At 41.0% G+C, this 21,475-nt stretch overlaps 1 protein-coding gene across 2 annotated transcripts in view; it reads right to left on the reverse strand.

Annotated features, from left to right (window-relative positions):
• Positions 1 to 295: 295 nt before the first annotated feature.
• Positions 296 to 21,475, reverse strand: part of MAPK12 (mitogen-activated protein kinase 12) — a 34,896-nt gene continuing 13,716 nt past the window's right edge. For both annotated transcript variants that reach the window (XM_061467565.1, XM_061467564.1), the window contains 8 exons: positions 18,159 to 18,188; positions 14,056 to 14,103; positions 8,927 to 9,041; positions 8,200 to 8,271; positions 7,404 to 7,483; positions 6,576 to 6,654; positions 4,825 to 4,998; positions 296 to 3,053 (listed from right to left, as the gene is read on the reverse strand). In XM_061467565.1, coding sequence (XP_061323549.1) covers positions 2,983 to 3,053; positions 4,825 to 4,998; positions 6,576 to 6,654; positions 7,404 to 7,483; positions 8,200 to 8,271; positions 8,927 to 9,041; positions 14,056 to 14,103; positions 18,159 to 18,188 — 669 coding nt within the window. In that variant the 3' untranslated portion in view covers positions 296 to 2,982. The remainder of the gene's footprint in view (positions 3,054 to 4,824; positions 4,999 to 6,575; positions 6,655 to 7,403; positions 7,484 to 8,199; positions 8,272 to 8,926; positions 9,042 to 14,055; positions 14,104 to 18,158; positions 18,189 to 21,475) is intronic.

The raw sequence follows: 21,475 nt of genomic DNA on the forward strand, positions 1-21,475 counted from the left end.
TTACGTACTGAAATCCTGCCCTTCAGGACAAAGCAGGGATGTCTGGTAAAATCCAAGATGCTGTAAGAAATAATTACGTGGCAGTAGTACAATCAGAACAGTTCTGTGGCTGACTTGAAATCTGGAAAATGGGAGAAGGGTTCACATCTGTGGCCTGACTTCCCAAATAAACTGCATGAGCATCTCATATCACATGAACATTATGTTTCATGCAGTTCCCTCATACTGAAAATAATATTTTCAGGAGTCACGATGCATCTGGGAATACACATGGGAAAATAAAACAATTGCGGTGTAAAAAGCAACCCCTCAACCTTTATTTGTCACAGTACATTTCAAGTACATGCAAAAGGTATTTACATTTCTCTAAGGCAAACAGAAATTGGGTTCTTATTCCTGAGTTGTTTAGCACCTGTAGAAATAGCAAAAAAAGTAGGAAACATTGTCTCTCCTTTTGAAGCAGCAGCTGCCTCCCATGCAAAATATTTCTGCTTTCACCTCACATTTTCTTTTAATGAGCTATTTATACCGATAATTGCTATTGTTATTTGGACCTGTTTCTGCAGACTTCAGCCTCTTCAAAGAAACAGCTTGCCAAGATGTGACAAAGTTTCCATCTTCGTTATCCTACCTTACGGACTGCTTGCTGATGAGACAGCACAGCAGTACTGCTGTCTTGGCTGACACATGTGCTAAGGTCTTCTCTTCAGTTGTTTTGAGTTCTGTATTCCTCCAGTTATCTAGAAAAACTAACATTATCTTGTTATGTCTTCCTCCTGAGGGCTAGCTGCTGCTCCAATACTGGGAGAGGGAAAAGCTCACCTCAGCCAAAAGAAAGTCTTAGGGCTTGACTTCATTAAAACTAAAGGCAGAGGAAGTGAAAATACCCATTGAAGTGTTGGCATTTATGAAGAAAAAGCAAAGCAGATTTCAATGAAAAATAACGCTTCCTTGAAGTCTCACTAACATTTCAGTCATCTGCATTATCTCTGCAGATATTTGCTAGAATTTAGCATGGTGAAGTTCCATTTAAAATACAGAAGGAGCATTTTCAGAGAAGTTTTTGACAATTTTAATTTCCCATTGAGTGGCTAAATCAAGCCTACCAACACCAATAGGCACTTTTCTCCCATGACTTATTAAGACTACCAGAGAGTATGAATCTAAGAGAAAACATCTGTTCTGTAAAACACTAAAGTTCCTATTTAACACAGAAGTGTAGTCCAAGCATGAAGTCAATACTGCAGAATGGGGTATGACTCTTCAGTGTGCCTTCCTCAGTGTCCTGTAGTGTAGAAAAATGTTCTGTTTCAAATTACATTCTCTGCTTTTTGTTTTATGCATTCCTGAAACTCTGTTTTTAATGACTTGTCAAATACATCAATAATTCAAGGTTTCTGTCACCATTTAGTCTAAGTGCCCATCTCAGCTAATCAATGCTCATCACAAACAATTTGCAAACAAATGCTAGTATTTACAGGTGTTCAACTTAACATTCACTGAAAGAAAAGAACTGTGTCTTGATAAAACTTCTGGCTTAAGTTGGTTTTTAAAGCAAAAAAACCCTAAGTAATTTCTTACTTCTTTTCCAGTTATTACCTCCCAGGATCTAACGTCTTCCTTCACAATCGTTTCACTTAATAGCAACACACACCGGCATATTGTATTGGGAATAATCCACATCCAAATAGTCAATTGTAAAGACATTACCTTTAGCAAGGACAAACAATCTCACATGGAAATTCTTCACCAAAGGTTTACCAATTTATTGTCATACCTCTGAGAGATTATTATGAACTAAGCACCTAGGAAAATATAGTAAATGTAAGAGGAACTCATGAAGTGTCTAACCAATCTGTCCCATCAGGAAGCTGACTCCTGGTGATGCACTTCTCGACAGAAGGTCTGAGGGCTTTTCTAAGTAAGATGAGTTCATAAACCCAGGAATGGTTGTTATTCTGCACCTGGGAACACCTCTGTACACTGTGAACAAAACCACTTGCTGCAGGTATTCCCAATGAACAGCTGCAGAGTAGCATTTTTATCCTCATTTAATTTTCTATGATGTGACCTGCATGCAGCTTTACTTCTAAAATCAGCACTGCTGAATCTATAACCAGCAAGTCCTCTGAGAAAGAGGTACTTTCTCAGTGATCATTTCAATACCAGGAAGCTGGAAACCTTACAAAACTTTAGAAAGTCTTAACATTTATTTCTCCCTGGAAATCCTTGTTCCCTAGTCTGTAATATAAAGAGATTGCACTGTATTTAGAAAGAAATATTGTGCCCCTTGACAGCCATTGTTTATCCAACGACTGCTCACCAAGTGTTCGTGAAGTCATGTCCTGCTATGCTGGTTACTTTGAAAAACACCTAGGACATCCACACTTCTCTGCTTCTTGCCCAGATCTGTCAGAACTGGCTGGAGCTGAGGTTCTCTTCCATTCACACAGGACAAGGGACATGGGCATTCCTCTGGGCTGTTTCCACTACCTGCTGCACTCACTGAGGTAGCAGAGGCTGACTAGCCTCCCCAGGCACCTTACCAAGGTGAAATATTCCAGACAAAGTCACATGAATACTTCTTGCATTCAGGATAGTTCAGCAGCCTTGGAGAACAGTCACAGCACATCCCTGACATACTCTGTGTCTCAGCTTGCTTGGGTGGTGACTTGTACTCTTCTGATCCTTGAGCAGAAGAATTAGTCCTACCTGCTCTTTTGAGGATGGAACTGGGTTACCACAGCCTGAATTCTTTCATGCATAAAGAAGAAGTTGTAGGCAGGAATGTTTCTGGATAGTTTTGAAATGCTACTCCCAAAGGCACCAAGTTTCACATGCAGAGCGCACTGCACTTTCTTACAGTGCAGATGACACAGATTACATCCAGTTTATTCATAAAAGTTTTATACACCTGAAATCTCACAAACATTTACAACTTTCTTGTTTTCTTCTGAGTTCTGAAAAGACTGAGTCATAGAATTACACTGCTGTCTCCTTTGACTCCAAAGTCTGTGGTGGCTTGAAGTTCAGTATCTCTTTATACGTAATGCCTGGAAAACAACAGAATAAACATAAGACTTGCCGGTCTAATTGGAAAAGGAGACACGAGCAAGGTGCAAGCCCCAGCCCGGTTAGGTTCTGGTCTAGGTCAGGAAGAGAGAGACCTCTTCAGGCAAAAAAAGAGAGAAATCTGAGTACAAAAAGTAAGACAATCAAGAATCATCTTTTCAACATTTCAGATTTGAAGAAGTAGTCCAATACTGAAATGTTACAGGTGCTTTCAAAGGGATGCAAGCATTGACTTTACAGTATAGTGGGCAAGATCCTCAGAAAGCTACTCAGCAAATCAGCTTTAAAAGTCAAGTCCTCACTTAAAAGCCAAAATACAAACCTCTGACACTAGATGAAATCTAGATAAAGAGTTAAGTGTCTGCTGAGATAGATGTTTTCTCTCCCTGAGAGGACCTAACTTCATATTAATGCCGACAATTGTTGTGTTATACAGCAACGGTCCCATACAGCCAACAGTTGAGGAATCTCTTCACCTGTCTATCCCCTGGAGGGCCACATGCTACAGAAATGGTTTCATTTAGACCAGTAACGAATGGTCTCCCTCAGGGATCGGTGTTGGGACTGGTCTTGTTCAACATCTTTGTCACTGACATGGACAGTGGGACTGAGGGCGCCCTCAGCAAGTTTGCTGATGACACCAAGCTGTGTGGTTCAGTTGATACACTGGAGGGAAGGAATGCCATCCAGAGGGACCTCGACAAGCTTGTGAGGTGGGCAGATGCCAACCTGATGAAGTTTAACCATGACAAGTGCAAGGTCCTCCACCTGGGTCGGAGCAATCCCAGGCACAGCTACAGGTTGGGCAGAGAAGAGATTCAGAGCAGCCCTGCGGAGAAGGACTTGGGGGTGTTGGTTAATGAGAAAATGAACATGAGCCAGCTTCAGTGTGTGCTCACAGCCCAGAAAGCCAACTGTATCCTGGGCTGCATCAAAAGGAGCGTGACCAGCAGGTTGAAGGAGGTGATCCTGCCCCTCTACTCTGCTCTCGTGAGACCTCACTTGGAGTATGGTGTGCAGTTCTGGTGTTCTCAACATAAAAATGGCATGGAACTGTTGGAACAAATCCAGAGGAGGGCCAGGAGGATGATCAGGGGACTGGAGCACCTCCCGTATGAAGACAGGCTGAGAAAGTTGGGGCTGCTCAGCCTGGAGAAGAAACGAAGGCTGAGCGGAGACCTCATAGCAGCCTTCCAGTGTCAGAAGGCAGCCTATAAGGGTGCTGGGGAGGGACTCTTCATTAGGGACTGTAGTGACAGGACAAGGGGTAATGGGTTCAAACTTAAACAGGGGAAGTTTAGATTGGATATAAGGAGGAAATTCTTTACTGTGAGGGTGGTGAGGCACTGGAATGGGTTTCTCAGGGAAGTTGTGAATGCTCCATCCCTGGTGGTGTTCAAGGCCAGGTTGGACAGAGCCTTGGGTGACATGGTTTAGTGTGAGGTATCCCTGCCCATGGCAGGGGGGTTTTAACTAGATGATCTTAAGGTCCTTTTCAACCCTAACTGTTCTATGATTCCTACGCTGCAGAAGACAGGAGGACAGTCATAGGAAAAAGGAGAGCCTTTGTTAGGAGGCAGAGAAAAAAACTTTGGGAATCATTCCTTGATAAGAACACTGGCTTATCAATAGACATCATCTTAATGATGTCTATTTACTCTGTTCCACCAAAAACAGAGAAGGCAATTTGTGAAGGGTATACATGGTCTTTCCATCTGGTAATTTTTTAAAACATCACAAATCTAAACTCACGCTTCCACTCATCTAGCGGAAGATCCATGTTATCAAATGTGTCATCATATTTCTCAGCTTCAATTTCTTCCTCAGGATCATGGATTGGTTCAAAGTAAGGGTGCATCAAAGCCTCAGCTGCTGTGATTCGCTTCTCTGCATCCAGCACCAGCATCTTCTCCAAAAGGTTTACAGCTATTGCAGAGAAAACAAACAGTGTATTCAAATCACATCACTGACTCCAGCTTGTGCACAGTAACACTGCCCTGGAGATATTTCAAATAAATATACAGTTACAAAGTAGAATCATTGGGTATTCATTCTACAGCCTTGGGGCCCGCCTGCATGGCCAAACTGTGTTGTGAACAAGCTGGGATCTGTAAAAAGCCTGACTCAAGGCAAAGGTGCTCCCTTGCTTCTGTATACAACACAGCCACATCACTGCAGCTAATGCCTTCTCAGCTTCTGGCTCTAGGACCACTGTGCTTTGGGCTTTCCCATGTGTCTTTCATCACTGCCATGCTGTTGTGGTTCTAAGGTACCTTACAACTTGACAGCAGCAGAATGAACAGCTGGCTGCAGAGAATGAGAATTGCTCTGTACGTGACCAAATCCAAGCACAACTAGACTCTGAAGCTGACTACGCAAGTCAGTTGTCCAAGTACAGAATCTCCATGCTGACTTTATCTGCTGTGTGGTTTTCACCTCAGCCAAAACAATCCATGAAAATCTTCTATGTTCTATGTTTTGGATCAGGTCCATTGTTGGACTGTCAAAACAAGCTAGTGTAAACAGATATGATGAATGATTTGTTTATTGTCTGTTTTTCTATCCTGAAAGAACGTTCCTGGGTTGGGTGGAGCAGCTGAAAGGAAGAAGCAGCAGCAGCATGGGACAAGATACTGCAACTCCTGCTTGCCACATTGTGGATTCTTTTCAGGCTTCTCTCCCAGACCATGAGCTGTTGTTCTCTCCACAAAAAACAGCCAGATGGTCACAGAGATGATAGGAAAAAACATCCTAAAATCTAAATGGAAATATGTAGTTTGCTGCAGTCAGCAGGTCATTGAGCTAACCATGCAGTCAGGGTAAGAGCTGCTTATTAATTATGTTTATTTCTACTATATCTGAACATACAATTTTAACTTCTTAAATTGAGAAGATTCAATTATACTAATTTATATTCTAACAGAACTGGCTTTCTGTTTGTTCAGGTCATTGGGGAACAGATACAGGATGGGCAGACCCATCTCAGACCTTTGATTGCCTTGGGTCACGTCACAGTTATGCACACTTGATATGCTCTTCTGGCTGTTTGTATCTATCAAATGCAAGCCAGTGCACTTCTCAGGAATGCACAGATGTTTCTCAGGATGTGTTAATTCCATGACTAAAATGTCAGCTTTCTATTTGCTTGCATTTCAACTGCAGATCAGATAGGTCTTTCAGAATTATATTTGAAATACAATACAGAGAAAAAATTATTACTTATATTTAATCTGCCAGGGCTCTCGAGAAAGCTGCTCCAGCAAAACCATTAAGCAGATGCTGGACTGAAGTCTAAAACACAAAATACTTCTTTTTTTCACACTTCTAAGAAACATCTGAGTCCTGGCAGGGTCCAAACTTGGCAAAGTTATGAATCATGGAAAGCAAGAGATAGAAAAGCACAAGAACCATCACAAAACCTATCGTATGACTGATACTGCTGCTGCCTCCAATGCAAACACAAGAACAAGACAAATCATACATATCCACACAAACTGTCTTACCCAAAGGATTTGCATACTTCAAGATGGATGAAAAATCTTTTTTCTGGACCTTTGGGAGGCTTTTTATATAGTTTTTTGCCTTAAAAGAAACATGGGTGTTTAATTAGAACTTTGCTGCCTTTATAATGTAACATTAACTATATGCTTAATAGGTAATTCAACAATGCTTTGATAGCACAGTGTACAAATTAATTTGGGGGGGGTCATAAACCCTGATTATATTCACCTTCTTGTTGAAAAGAACTTTGTTTTTTTTTTAATCAAGCCTTAAAATTATGATTAAGAAATGATAATGTAAAACTTTAATTATTAGTACTCCATATTTAATATATTAGCTAGAATAAATATGTATGCATCATTTGAAAGAATGTCATAGTGAGTTTACAGGAACCTCTTGCACAGTAGTTCATTAGTATTTAAATGGTATACTTAGTCTAATGAATAATTTTACGTTCTTTATAGTAGGGGCTTAAGGATTCTAGAAGGACACCCACATACGAATAGAAAAGACAGACACCTGCAAACAACTGAGTTTTCTGAATAGATTCATATTTTCCGATAAAAGCAGTAGCACATCATCTGAACTGCTTATATTGTATGCACTGGAAACTCATAAGTATTTAAATATACAGATTTGTCAAGCGTTCTGATCATTTTCTGCCCCCCCCCCAATCTCCAGTAGCTATGTGCAAAGCACTTCAAGGCAGAAAGGTGACATCAGGGATCATTTCAATAGCCAATACCTACTGTCTCAGCCAGTTTAAGTACTGAGCGTGGATTAAGTAAACTTAAGATGTGTAAAACCAACTGACAAAGCCAAATACTCACATCTTGACTGTGCAGCTTTTGAACAAAATCTTGAGTTGGTGTACCTGTTACTTTCATTATTTCTGTGAGTTGGTCCAGATCTGATTACCAGAAATAAGGAACAAAGACTTTCACCATAAGAAAACTAATCACCCTGCAAAAATTGTGTGTTTCTGCACTACTGGAGAATAAAGCGAAAAATCACAATGTAGTGACTGGAAAATAACAAAAAAAGTAAGCAACTCTTGCTGTCTTCTATTAATATTGCCCTCTAATAATTATCATAACTACTACTGCCAGTGAAGTATCACTTGAGGTTGAATGATGACTGAATCTTCACTATTTTCTTACTCCTCAGCAACAAAATGACAGGGCAAGATGTTTTCTGTAAATCTGAAACATTTTACTAGCTGTTACTTACAGAACACTTTTTGGTAAAATCTCAAAAAGCAGGAAATGGACTAGCATGTGCTGTCAGCCCATACACTGCAGCAGAATCTTCTGTGCATGTTCTGGAATTACTGAATCTATTACTAAAAAATCAAAATGTAACTTTTTTATCCTCACAGAACCTTTTACCTGATGATTTGAGATGTGATTCAAAGATCAGTTCTCTTTCTCTATTGAAAATATTCAGTAATTCTTAATGTCAGATGTGCAAGAGTGGAACAGACATTAAGCAATCAATGAGAAAGGTGCAAGGCATTTTACTATTAATTTCAATTTATGCTCATCAGTTTTTGAACAGACCTACTCTATCACATCAGAACTTCTCACCATTTTCTTACATTAGTGTCACAAATTCACTGAAGGATACGATCATTTCCTTTGAACAGGGGCCTCCCTGTTATCATCTCAGCCATTATACAGCCCACAGACCAGATGTCAACTGGAAAAAAAGACCAACAGTCACATTAAATTGCTGAATACCTGTCCCTTTAAATGTACATAAAGTTTAATTTAAAACATAAAGTGTGAAATTTACTTTTATAGCTCATTAAAAATAAATTAACGCCATGCCAATTAGGATGAACAGTAAAAGTGAAACTTCCAGGCTTTCTAATAAGCAAACTGGAGATAATCTGATAATATGCTGAATCAGTTTCTCAGTAACAGGCAGATGGATGTGGGAAGTAAATTTTCAGTGCTTCCAAAAACTTTCACAGTTATCCTAGTGTTACTTGAATTCCCCCCATCTGCCATTTTCCCCTGTCTGAGTTAGAATCAGCACATCTTTGCAGGAAGATGACAGTCAGTGCAGAACACAAGAACAGAGACCAGACTGTCACATCTGTATACATTTCTATCACTACTTTCCAGCCACCTTGGCACTTTTGGTTACTCTCAAAAAATGTACAAAATGCCTCCAAACCCACAATCACCAAACAATTACCTGCAATTTATCTACAAGGAAATTCTGCATAATTAGACTGTCATTTCCACCTCCAGTTTCTCATTCATTTCAGAAAAAAAGACTTGCTTATATATTGCCTGACTCAGTGAATGCTTTAGCTCTGGTATGGCTTTTCTGAAGAGATCCTGACCTGTTTGCGTATAATGCATCCAGTTGAGTATGACCTCTGGGGCTCTGTACCACCTCGTAACCACATAACCAGTCATCTCGCTGTCTGTGTGCCTTGCCAATCCAAAATCCAGAATCTGCAGTGGAAGCGCAAAGAACAGCCTGATCAGACAGCTAGCAATCTATTTCATACAGACTGTACAAGTGTGTCAAAGAAATCTGTAAATATTAGTTCATTTTTGCATCATTTTCTCACTCAAGTGTGTTGTTCTCATTTTAAAAAACGAGACAGAAGTAGCAAGGGGCTTTACAATTTCTTTTTCCAAGTAATATACTCCTATAGCAACACTAAAAGCTGTAAAACCAGTAAAGCAAACAATAAATTCTTCAATTACCATTCAGAAAGATAATGAACACATTCAACGCAAAAAGTTCCCTGGCCATGGAATAACCATCCTCCCATGTTAAGGCTAAAAGAGCAGCACCCATCTTGGATGGTAATCATTGCTCTCGTATCTCAGGTGGCACAATCATTCAAGAGTGTGTCCAGCAATATTCTGAAGTAAGCAGGTATCATTATTTCTATTTTATGAATAACTCATACATGGGATAGCTTCCTATCGATCACATTGAAAATCTGAAGCAGCATAGGGAATTACCATTATTTAGTCCCACTGAGTCTTCTCCAACCTACTGCATAAACTACAGAGCAACTCTCTGTAAGGAATGCAAGGTCAGTGCAATTCTTTTAAAGGATTATGCGCAATTCAGCTTATTTCTAAGACTCCTAGATATTTATCTCCAGATACAGCAACACATACAGCAGCAAGATGAAAAATGGCCTTTTGTCAGATTCTACAAAATTAGAGTAATAATGCCAACCCACTGTACGGACCATTGAAAGATGGTGCCAAAAGATGTGGTCAACAGCAAGAAAATCCCATTCCTGGAATGACAGACAGTTTGTATTTATCAGGAAGTTCATGCTTCTAACAAGAAGCAGGGGGCTTGGGTAAATAAAGTCTAATAAAGATAAATCATCATCTTCCACAGATAGTTGAGTATATACCTTTGCATGAAGAGCCACAAGTTTCCATGTGTGTCAAGCTTCATATATATATATTGAGAGGGCAGAGTTTTTACTAGGAGCACCTGTGCATTACTAAACCAAGAGTGATAGTTTTGTACTGCTCTCTGTAATTAGATGTTTGAAAACATTTCAGGATAGTTTCATCATTCTCTAGCACTAACAGAAAGGAAGATTACATTTTCATTCAAGATCAAGTGTATAAAACATTATTGCTTTCTTTATTGCCATGCTTGAGATATCATTCCTGTATTTCCCCCATAACTGCTGACCAATTTATAAACAGAAGTAGGATGCAAAGGAAGAGATTTTTATTCTTACTAATAAAATACACTTGAATATGGCTGATTCTTTGGGTACTGAAGACTTATTGATTCAAAATACATGCAATAGCAAAATACACTTTTATATACAGCTTTCAAATTTATGCTACATATACAGCACACATTTCCTCAGGCTGGAAGAAAAAAAGGAAGTTTTACATAACAGGTCAAAAGCCACATGAAGTACCATCTATTCTGTCACAGCCTTTTAGGCATTTTCCATATTAAGGCTTGTGACACTTGGAAACAGCTAAAATACAATTTGGGTTTGTCTTTTTATAAAAGCAGAAAACGTCACTGAGATTTTTTTGTGCACTACGTATTAATTTCAGGATTTCTTTTCATTTACATAGTCATAAGGCTCAGGAACAAGCATACCCTATTAGTACTTAATGTGGTACCACTTCAGCAACATTCTTCACACAAAACTATTATTCTTATACTCCAATATTCAAATTTTCAGCTGGAACTTCTAAAGCAATTTTCAGAGCAAGGTTAAAAATCCTTTCCATAATGCAGGAATTATAAAAGAGAGAGCAAATTCCCTCAGCTCCTTAAGGATAAGCTCCTTTTCTACTCAGCAAACTTAATTTTCCTAACTTGTTTCAGTAACTGTAACAAAAATAACTTCAAACTTTGAGACTGCAGAAAGGGCTGTGATTTCCCCCCCATGCACCCTTCACTGTCACTTTCCTGACTCCTGTGTAGCAGCTGAGAGCTTTAGATGAGGGAGCCAGAAAGCTTGCTGTGAAAAATAAAGCTGATTGCTTATTAATTAATTACCAATTCAAGCAGCTGTTCCAACTTGCCTATTACAGCCTCATCACCGCTGGAGCTGATGCAAGGGAAGCTGCTGAGCGCACAGACACAGGGAAAAAGGCTTGCGCTATCCCTAGCAGCGTAGTAGCATGGTTGCATGGTTCTGGGCCCAGGTTAAGCTGACTTTGAAAGCATGCTCATATCCTTCCTTTTGCACCTGAATGCATACATGTGGGGAAGCCAGTTCAACTCCTTCAGTGAAAGAAAGATCCCAGTTAAAGCCTTGGGGTTGTTTTTTTTTGTGCATACTTCTCAACATACTATAGTTGGCTTTCTCTTTATAGACTGGAGCTGCCTCTTGACAACCAGTATTTTGTAGTTCCAAATCTGCACTTTCCTTCTGCATATGCTATCAGAGCTGATTGTACAACCAGGGACGCAATAATCTCACTCTTAGAGTCAAAAGAAACAAAAACCAAAGGTCAGTACTACATTCTCTCCTTGTTGTTTCACAAAATTATGTTCTGGTATAGTATTATTTGTCTTCATTTATCTAAAAGCTTAAAAATATCCAAGCAACAAAGAATAACTTGTGTTAAGTAAGGAGACTGATCATAGTATGGAAGAATGTCTCAGACCTGGGCTGCATCTCAAAGTGTAATTGCACAGCTGGGGGGTGGGAAAGAGAAACATGTACAACTGTTTTTAATAGCTCTTTTTTTCCCCTACCAACCTGGACCCACTCACCATTTTGTCACCTACAAGCCAGGAAAAGGCAATGGATTTCTATGCTAGATAAGGAAAGTTTGAAGTAACAGGATCCTGAACATTCAGGTCAGTCTCCAAAGAGCAAAAATTTGTATTATACATAATATATACATTACATATATATGTATGTATGCATGTATGTATACATACACACACATAACATATTCATAATTGAACTACTCCCATAAAGTCTTATGCCTCTTTTAGGGAGGAACCCTTGGCCATAAGATCTAAATGTATTTATATGTCAGGATATAAAAGCCCCATTCAAATTTACTGCTGTTTTGTGAGGATGTATAGGTCAGTCATTCAAGCACATGACAGAAGATGTAGCCTGATTTTGTAATTCACTGAAGAACCCTGCCTAGCCTTTCAGATTGCTAGAGCTAAGGGAAGACAGGTGAGAAAAATCAATTATAAAGACAAAAAATTAAAATACAAGAATATAATTAACTGGGGACTGGAAGCAGTCTGGGGCTACTATGTCTGCACTCAAGAGAATATATTCCCAAAATAAACAGTGTTGAGCACTACATAATTCTGCTTCATAATAAATAATTGACTTTTTTAATAACAAAGTCATTTCACACAGCCAAATAGATGTATTTTTGCTAGCTCAAGGTACACTGCATAATGATTTCTGAAGTACAAATATTATCCACTGTAACAGGCTTTGGAAGATTTCCAATACATTTAAGAAAGTGCAATCAGAGTTGGCCAGATTCAGTATTTCGGTTCAATGATTAAGAAAGATGCTTGAGATGACAAATGTTGTGCAAGAGGAGAATTACCACTCAGACAGTACAGAGAACACTTCCAAGGAAGTGGCAACACCTGCCCTTGAGGACTCATAACGTTATTTCCACAAGGGGTGCTACAGACCTGGTCTCCAAGGATGCATGGCAGCTAAACCCAGCTTTGGTACTGGGAAGGGGTGTGGGTGTGCACCATCCTCCTGCCCATCTCTGAAGGGAAGCCCAGTACATGCTGATACTTGTCCCACTCCAGAGAGGCAGCAACTATGTAATACAAAAAATGCCATCAAATCTACCTGTCTTGCAGTGTAGTGGCAGAAACTGCCATTAGCTGAACAATAGGAGGCTGAATTAAGAATTGTCTCACTTTAATGACTTTTTTCTCACTACTTCAATTATGAACAAAAATGAAGCAGAACTGATACATTCTATAATTCCTGCTATGAAATACACTGTTGTCTACATGCAGTTGATACTGCTATTAGCAGTAACAGTGCAGAAGCAATCACTTTCAAAGAAATAAGATGTTCTTATTCGTGGTGAGCATTATGTGATTCGTCTCATGCTTCTCTGAAGAGATTAGCCGCAACATATCATAAAAAGAGCTCTCCATTACAGCTCTTATCTGACTGTAACCATGATGTGATTTTTTTTCTTTAAAAGTATTTTTAGATGTATGACTGCATACAAACAAAGCAGTATTCATTGCAACATACACATCACACAGGAAAAGGGGGACTGTCACAAACATGCCTTTGCTGTGGGCACACAGCTGTGGTAAGGACTGCTCCATCAACTCCAAACCCACAGAAGCAGTTTCAGTTCTTACACTTCCCTTCACCCAGCTGGAAGGAGTTAAGTCAGCAAGTGCTCCAATGATGCCATGACTCTAATAACCCACAGCACTGACTTCCTCACCTGAAATCAACTATGTCTTGGAGTCAACCCCCATCTCTCCCCTGTTAGCACTGGGTACCACCTTCCCACAGTGTCCTCTCTGGACTGGAGATTTTTAGCTGAAACATCCTAGGCAAGATTTCTAGTTTGAGGTGCAGCCGTTTCTTGTGCTTGACTCCATAATGGTCTCAGAAATTGACCATTGCCTCCACTGTTCATAGGAAATGCACATTTATATCAGTCAAGGACGTCCAAACAGGAGGTGAAGAGATTTGCACTGTTCAGGGCTTTATATCTTAAATAGATATTTCATTATTTTTGTGATGAGTGAAGTCAAACAAATGGGAAAATACTTCTAAGGAGCAGTGGCTTGTATTTTTTTTTCCTCTTCCCTTTCATTTTCCACCATTCCCATATTTCTTCACGACCCCTCGAAGCCCAAGGGCTGAAAGCCTGGCCCTCCACTGAAACCAGCCAGCACATCTGCAGCTGTTGCACTCGTTGTCTTCTGCGGTGTATTTCTAAACACATCTGACTGCTTTTTCAAATAAACATATCCTACCTTCAATTCACAGTCTTCATTTACTGCCAGGTTCCCAGGCTTTAGATCCTGTAATCAGATTTGAAATGGATGTTATTTGTTGATTTTACACCAAGTCCAATGAAGCACTCATTCTTTCCTTCTTTCTTTCATTTAAGTTTTAACGGCTTTCATACAACTACTTAGAACAGCAACAGGTAAAATAATGTCATAAATCTAAATGAGAACATTAAATATAACAAGTAACAGAAACAAAGACACAAACTTGCTTAGGTTTGGCTTTTTCCAGTATGGGTCCCCCCACCCCCCAACAAATCAACTTTTTTTTCTGCTAGAAGTCAGGAAAATAGTTGCCAGTGAAGGAACTCACTCATCTTACTGCAAGTGGGGTTTGGACATAAGTTGGTGGCATTTTCACAGTATCACAGTATCACAGTATGTTAGAGATTGGAAGGGACCTCGAAAGATCATCTAGTCCAATCCCCCTGCCGGAGCAGGAACACCTAGATAATGTTACATAGGAATGCGTCCAGGCGGGTTTTGAATGTCTCCAGGGAAGGAGACTCCACAACCTCCCTGGGCAGCCTGTTCCAGTGTTCCGTCACCCTCACTGAGAAGAAGTTTCTTCTCAAGTTTAAGTGGAACCTCTTGTGTTCCAGTTTGTACCCATTACCCCTTGTCCTATCATTGTTTGCCACTGAGTAGAGCCTGGCTCCGTCCTCGTGACACTCCCCCTTTATATATTTATAGACACTGATAAGGTCACCCCTCAGTCTCCTCTTCTCCAAACTATAGAGACCCAGCTCCCTCAGTCTTTCCTCATAAGGGAGATGCTCCACTCCCTTAATCATCTTAGTTGCCCTGCGCTGGACTCTCTCCAGCAGCTCCCTGTCCTTCTTGAACTGAGGGGCCCAGAACTGGACACAATACTCCAGATGCGGTCTCACCAGGGCAGAGTAGAGGGGAAGGAGGACCTCTCTCGACCTACTAACCACCGCCCTTCTAATACACCCCAGGATGCCATTGGCCTTCTTAGCCACAAGGGCACAGTGTTGGCTCATGGTCATCCTGTCGTCCACCAGGACCCCCAGGTCCCTCTCCCCTACACTGCTCTCTAACAGGTCATTCCCCAACCTATACTGGAACCTGGGGTTGTTCCTGCCCAGATGCAGGACTCTACACTTTCCCTTGTTATATTTCATCAAGTTACTCCCTGCCCAACTCTCCAGCCTATCCAGGTCTCGCTGGATGGCAGCACAGCCTTCTGGCGTGTCAGCCACTCCTCCCAGCTTAGTGTCATCAGCAAACTTGCTGATAGTACACTCAATTCCCTCATCTAAATCATTGATGAATATATTAAATAATACCGGTCCCAGTACTGACCCTTGAGGCACTCCACTAGTTACAGGCCTCCAACTAGACTCAGCCCCATAGACTACAACTCTCTGGCTTCTCTCCTTCAGCCAGTTCGCAGTCCACCTCACTACCTGATCATCCAGTCCACACTTCCTCATTTTAGCCGTGAGGATGCTGTGGGAGACCGTGTCAAATGCTTTGCTGAAGTCAAGGTAGACCACATCCACCGCTCTGCCATCATCCATCCACCGTGTTATTTCCTCATAAAAGGCTAAGAGATTGGTCAAACATGATTTCCCCCTGGTGAAGCCATGTTGACTGCCCCTCATAACCTTCTTATCCTTGATATGCCTTAAGATGGTACCAAGGATAAGGTGTTCCATCACTTTCCCAGGGATGGAGGTGAGGCTGACCGGTCTGTAGTTACCCGGGTCCTCCTTCTTGCCCTTTTTGAAGACTGGAGTGACATTTGCTTTCCTCCAGTCCTCAGGCACCTCTCCCGTTTCCCAAGACTTGGTAAAGATGATGGAGAGTGGTCTAGCAATGACTTCCGCCAGTTCCCTCAGCACCCGCGGGTGCATCCCATCTGGACCCATGGATTTATGGATGTCCAGATTGCTCAACTGGTCTCTAACCCATTCCTCATCGACTAAGGCAAACCGCTCCGTCGACCTGACTTCATCTAAGGTCTCAGGGGTACAGGGCTCTTCAGGACTGCCCGCAGCAGAGTAGACAGAGACAAAGAAGGCATTCAGTAACTCTGCCATCTCTGTATCTTCTGTCACCAGGGCACCCATCCCGTTCATCAGTGGGCCTACATTGCCTCTGGTGTTAGTTTTGTCTGCCATGTATTTAAAAAAGCTCTTTTTGCTGTCCTTGACCCTTCTTGCCAGGTTTAATTCTAAGGATGCCTTAGTCCTCCTAGCTGCCTTCCTACATCCTCTAGCAGCAGCCTTATATTCCTCCCAAGTGGCCAGCCCCTCCTTCCATGACCTGTAAACTCTCCTCTTCCACTTGAGCATACCCAGCAATTCCCTATTTAGCCACGCAGGTCTCTTGGCCCTCTTCCTTGACTTCCTACGTGTCGGGATGCTCCGATCTTGAGCACGGAAAAAGCAGTCCTTGAATGTCAACCAACTATCTTGGGCCCCTTTACCTTCAAGCAGCCCTGCCCATGGGATTTCCCCTAGCAATTGCTTGAAAAGGCCAAAGTTTGCCCTGCTAAAGTCCAGGGTTGCAATTCTACTTGGTATTCTACTAGTCCTGCCACACAAGATCCTGAACTCCACCATCTCGTGGTCGCTGCAACCAAGGCAGCCCTCAACCCTTACTGCTTCAACCAGATCCTCCTTGTTAGTGAGGATGAGATCCAGCAGCGCTCCTCTCCTGGTCGGCTCATCCACCATTTGCAGGAGGAAGTTATCATCCATACACTGGAGGAACCTCCTGGACTGCGGCTGGGTTGCCGAGTGGTCCTTCCAGCAAACATCAGGGAAGTTAAAATCCCCCACGACGACCACGGCCTGTGACTGTGGTCCTGACACCACAAAGTTAAGGATTCACATAAACATTTCTCCAGTGTACATACTGCATATCAAAATACACTTTACAAAGGTTCCACACTGATAGACTTAGAAGAAGTACCGAAGGAATCAAAAAAGATTCTACTTAAAAGCCTCTGTTCCCTTGTGTGGGAAAATTGATTTCCTAACAAAGGCAATTGAATGGAGACTGCAACATGGAAAAAGAATTCCCTGAAGCCTCTTCAACTACTGCAGAGACTCCTAATGATCTTCAGAAGTTATACTTCTAAGTTTAGCAGCAAAGGGAAGCGTACTGGCAACAGCTAAGAAGATTTTGCAACATCAGTGACTTTTAGACATTCAGTTATAGACAAAGAAAAAAAAAATCAGAAACAGAGTTTCCTTCAGCTTTTTCAAACCTTTGACACACTTTGGCACAAGACATTTAAAAGAATCTTCTTTCTGAACTTTTTAACAGGCATCCACCTGTTTTAGATGAAGTTGTTTTAAGGTTAGAGGGGCCTTGAAGAGAAGCAAATTGGTACAAAGAAATGTTAGGAAATCAAGAAACTTAAGAGCCAACAAGAGGGAGCTTAGAAAAGGTCTCAGCAACTGTAAATTCAGACCATGATCACAGCAGTTGTAGAAACAAGAATATCAACTTATTACATTATTTTGGCAGTTCGCGTAGCTTCCATGTCCAGCTTAAAGCGCCCCTCTTTAGATGGCGTGCACTTTCTGTGCTGCTCCTGGTATCTTAGTACAAAAGGTCAGTTTCTACTGCTGTGATACAGTTTTGGGGGAAGTTTTGCTGCTTAGAACCAGGAGGGGATCATTCAGAACTTCTTATTCACAGTACCAAAGTGACTTTAAGTGGACTTCCTTGAACATTAACATAATTCTTAAACAACATGTATATGTATATATTGTTCTTAAAAGTTTAATCTTAATTAAAAAAAAAAGAAACACTTAACCATCTTAATTTAGACACTATTTGTTCTTGTGGGGACAATGCAGCTTCACAAGGTAATTTAAGGAAGCCAAATCTAAGCTGCATTCAGTGCAACTCGAGTGCCCAGCTTAAACTGATGCAACCATACCACCTTTTGTTCCTATTGAAGAAGAAACCAAAGGCATCATCAAATCCAGACACTATAAACAGAGTTTCAGGCACATTTATGAGCATGCTTATTCACAAACACCTCTCATCAAAACATAAACATCTTTTATATTGTTTCCACTTACCCTGTGAATTATGCCCGACGAGTGAATATACTGTAAAAAGAGAAAGTAGATTTTAGTTACTGTGGTCCTGACTTAAAGAAGTTGCCTGGGGCAGGGGAGAAAGTACTCTTTCATGGTGCTAAAGTAATTAAATTAGAAAAGGTTTATTTATTGCACAAAAGACCTTTTTAGCTGTGTTTTTAACATTCAGATAATTAAACTAGCACTTTGCCCTTCCCCTCCCCCAGTAAAAAGAAACCACTAAATCAGTTTGAATACTGCAATGGATCATACATTTTTTTTTAATTCTTCATACAGTTCTAATTCTTCCCATACATAAAATTGTGTTTTCAGTTAATTTTTGGCATTGCTATATATATATATGTATAAAAATAAATCCTACTATTTTATATGTCAGAAATGCTCTCTTGCAACATATGTCTCCAGTCATAGCGTAGTTTCACATGTTCCAGCAGCACTAACTTTTAAGAGATCATTTAAGATCAGGATGAAGGCCAGTCAAGGTTTTAGTTAAGAAGTCTTGCTACATGCTTTAGTACTTCCTCAATGAAACATTTAGAGGGCATGTTGCAAGACATTCTCTTTTACCTGAATATTTTCATCACCCTTCCCAGTGATCTATATAAGGGCTCACAAAAGTCAAACCATTTTTTAAAGCAGTGGCTGAACAGAAATGAAACTCTGATATTTACTTTCTCCTCTCTTACACCTGATACAGCACTCCAGATGTGGTCTCATAAGTTCTGAAATGTGGTGAAAAAAGAACATCCCCTCCCTTAACCCTGTGCCTACAACTTCACCAATCCAGCCCAGACTGTGGTAGGGCCCCACTGTTGCACTGACAACTGCTGTGCCCAGGTCCCTGCAGGTCTTGGCACTTGCGGTAGACCTGTTCCTGCTACACACTACTTGCAGATTGGGCAAGGTTTAACATCACCCTAGGAAATGCCAAAGTGCCTCACAGGATTTCCTGGGGCAGACACAAGGGCTGAAGGCGTGTGGCTGTTCCCCAGAACGTTGGCTGTAAAACTGCTACAGCAGATGAAGAACTACAAAATGTATCTGTGATGGATGTGTATAAAGTGGATTGGGATGGGAGGAACTGGATGCAGAAAGAGGAAGTTTGTCATTTGTATGCAGATACCAGAGAGGATATATATGGGGAGTTTGGGGGTTTTGTTTGGTGTTTGTTTGTTTTTTTTTAAGAAATGTATCTGTAAGTAGTTAGACTGCCAGTAAAGAAAAAGATGGTGTCTTCTGCCAGTAACCATCTTGATCAAGGATATCACAATCGCTTGCATTCAAAATCATTTCAATGCCTTCTTACTGAAGCCTCTTGATTTTCCAGATCAGGTGCTTAAAATATTCTATAGGCTATTTTTGCTGGTGTGACTGTACACAGTAAAGAAGTAACTGGCAGACTGAGGAATTTCTGCACCTAAGAATGTGGCATGTAGAAACAGGAATTAGAAGGACTGCACCCTTTTGGGTTTTAGTTAATCTCACCTGTCTGGGGGAAAGAGTGTGGTTTCACTGGTGTTCTCACCCCACTGAAGGTTTTGTGAGTGTTCACAGCACCAAAATGATGTTAACACTTTGGGGAGCAAGCTTGTATTTTCTAAACCCTCCTCTTAATACAACACTATTGAGATTACATGAAGTAGCACTTATTCCTGGTGCTAATGTACACATCAGCCCCTCTGTAAGCTGAAATACTGGTGCTGTGCTGCTGTGTTTCTTTAAAAATAGCTGTATTTCTTTAACTGCATTCTATTATCTCCTGGCAGGTAGCAGCACTGGAACTATGCCAGTCTCTGTTCAGAAACCTTTCCATTCCAGTTCAATAACCTTCTGAAACAGGATCCTCCTCTTACTGATTCTCCTCATTAAATCATCCATTTATTGGCAGTTTTTTCACTCTTAACATGGCAAAACCATCCCAGCCAGTGCAGACATATTCCTCACAATATGTTACTACCACTACACCTGAACAATATTTGATTGAAAAACCCAGCTAATGTGAGTAAAGCGCCTTGAGCATATGAGCTCTGTGCATTATCCTAAAGACAATTTTTGGTAGCGTGGATAAATACTTGAATGCAAGCTTCAGACTATGCTAGGAAGTTATCCAACGGTTGTCTAAATTCTAAGCATTCCTGTCTGCATATGCAATCTCTGCACAAAATAAAAAAACTAATAGAAAGGGAATTAGAAGAGACTCAGAAGAAAGCATTCCAGGCAGCGTGCAAAATGAAAAGGGTGAGTGACTTGGCAGGGCAGGAAAAACCAAAGAGGAAATGTGTGAGAGCAGGAAGAGAAAGCAGAGAAGCAAAAAGAACAAACACAAATATGAACCAAAAAAAAGCAAATAGAGATTTCAAAAGGGGAGAACTCGAGCAGGTAAATATCACCCTGAGTGTGGCAAAAGAATCTTGAACAGGTGTCTGTATGGCCCAAGAGCTACCCATCCATTCTTAAATACTGAACACATAAGAAAACAGGGCTGCTACCCACCTCCCCAACCTCCACCAACAGAAACCTGACTGGCAGTCCTGCAGAAGAGGGACCCAAGACTGAAAGCAGTGGAAGCTCCAGCCCTTTCCACCCACATAGAGACTTTTCTGCTCAGCTTGCCTTCTGTACTCTTTGACAATACACAGCTCTTATGTCAAACAAATAAAATGATGAAAGCCCTTCCAAGTTGCAAACTCACACTTAAACAAATTTAATACCAGACTAAGGCTTGGCTAGGAAACAGACAAAGCAGAGGCACCTCATTGATTTTAAGTGGTGTCAAATCACACTGTTTTTCCCTATCACAGATGAAGTTAAATTCTGATAAATTACAAGGCTCACCAAAAAAATGAGCCTCATCCAGGCTGGATGGGACTTTGGGCAACCTGGTCTAGTGGGAGGTATCCCTGCCCAGGGCAGGTGGTTGGAACTGGATGAGCTTTAAGGTCCCTTCCAACCCAAACCATTCTATAAAGTGCGTATGTACTTTACACAAAGGACAAATGCCTATCGCAGGTAACATTGTTAACACCCCACACCCAGCCCAATAGAGTCCATCAAAGTTAAAAGGTGGAAGAAAAAAAGAGGTCAAGCTTGGGAAGTTGAAAGAGTTTTACAACACAGGTCTATAGAACCTCCTTCCCAGGCACTGCAAGTATTTTTCCCTTACAATGCCTCAACAGAGTGCTACCTGTGTGCATGCTTGGTTCCCCCTGCCCTGACAAAAAGGCAATCTAAGTAAACACAGATGCACCGTGTTCAGCAGACTTCGGAAAGTACAGGATTTTCATGCAAAACCTGGC

The sequence above is a fragment of the Pezoporus flaviventris genome, unplaced genomic scaffold (genome assembly GCF_033815535.1).
Source record: "Pezoporus flaviventris isolate CSIRO_AGI_PZ_B2104156 unplaced genomic scaffold, CSIRO_AGI_Pfla_v1 ptg000045l, whole genome shotgun sequence".
Classification (NCBI taxonomy): domain Eukaryota; kingdom Metazoa; phylum Chordata; class Aves; order Psittaciformes; family Psittacidae; genus Pezoporus; species Pezoporus flaviventris.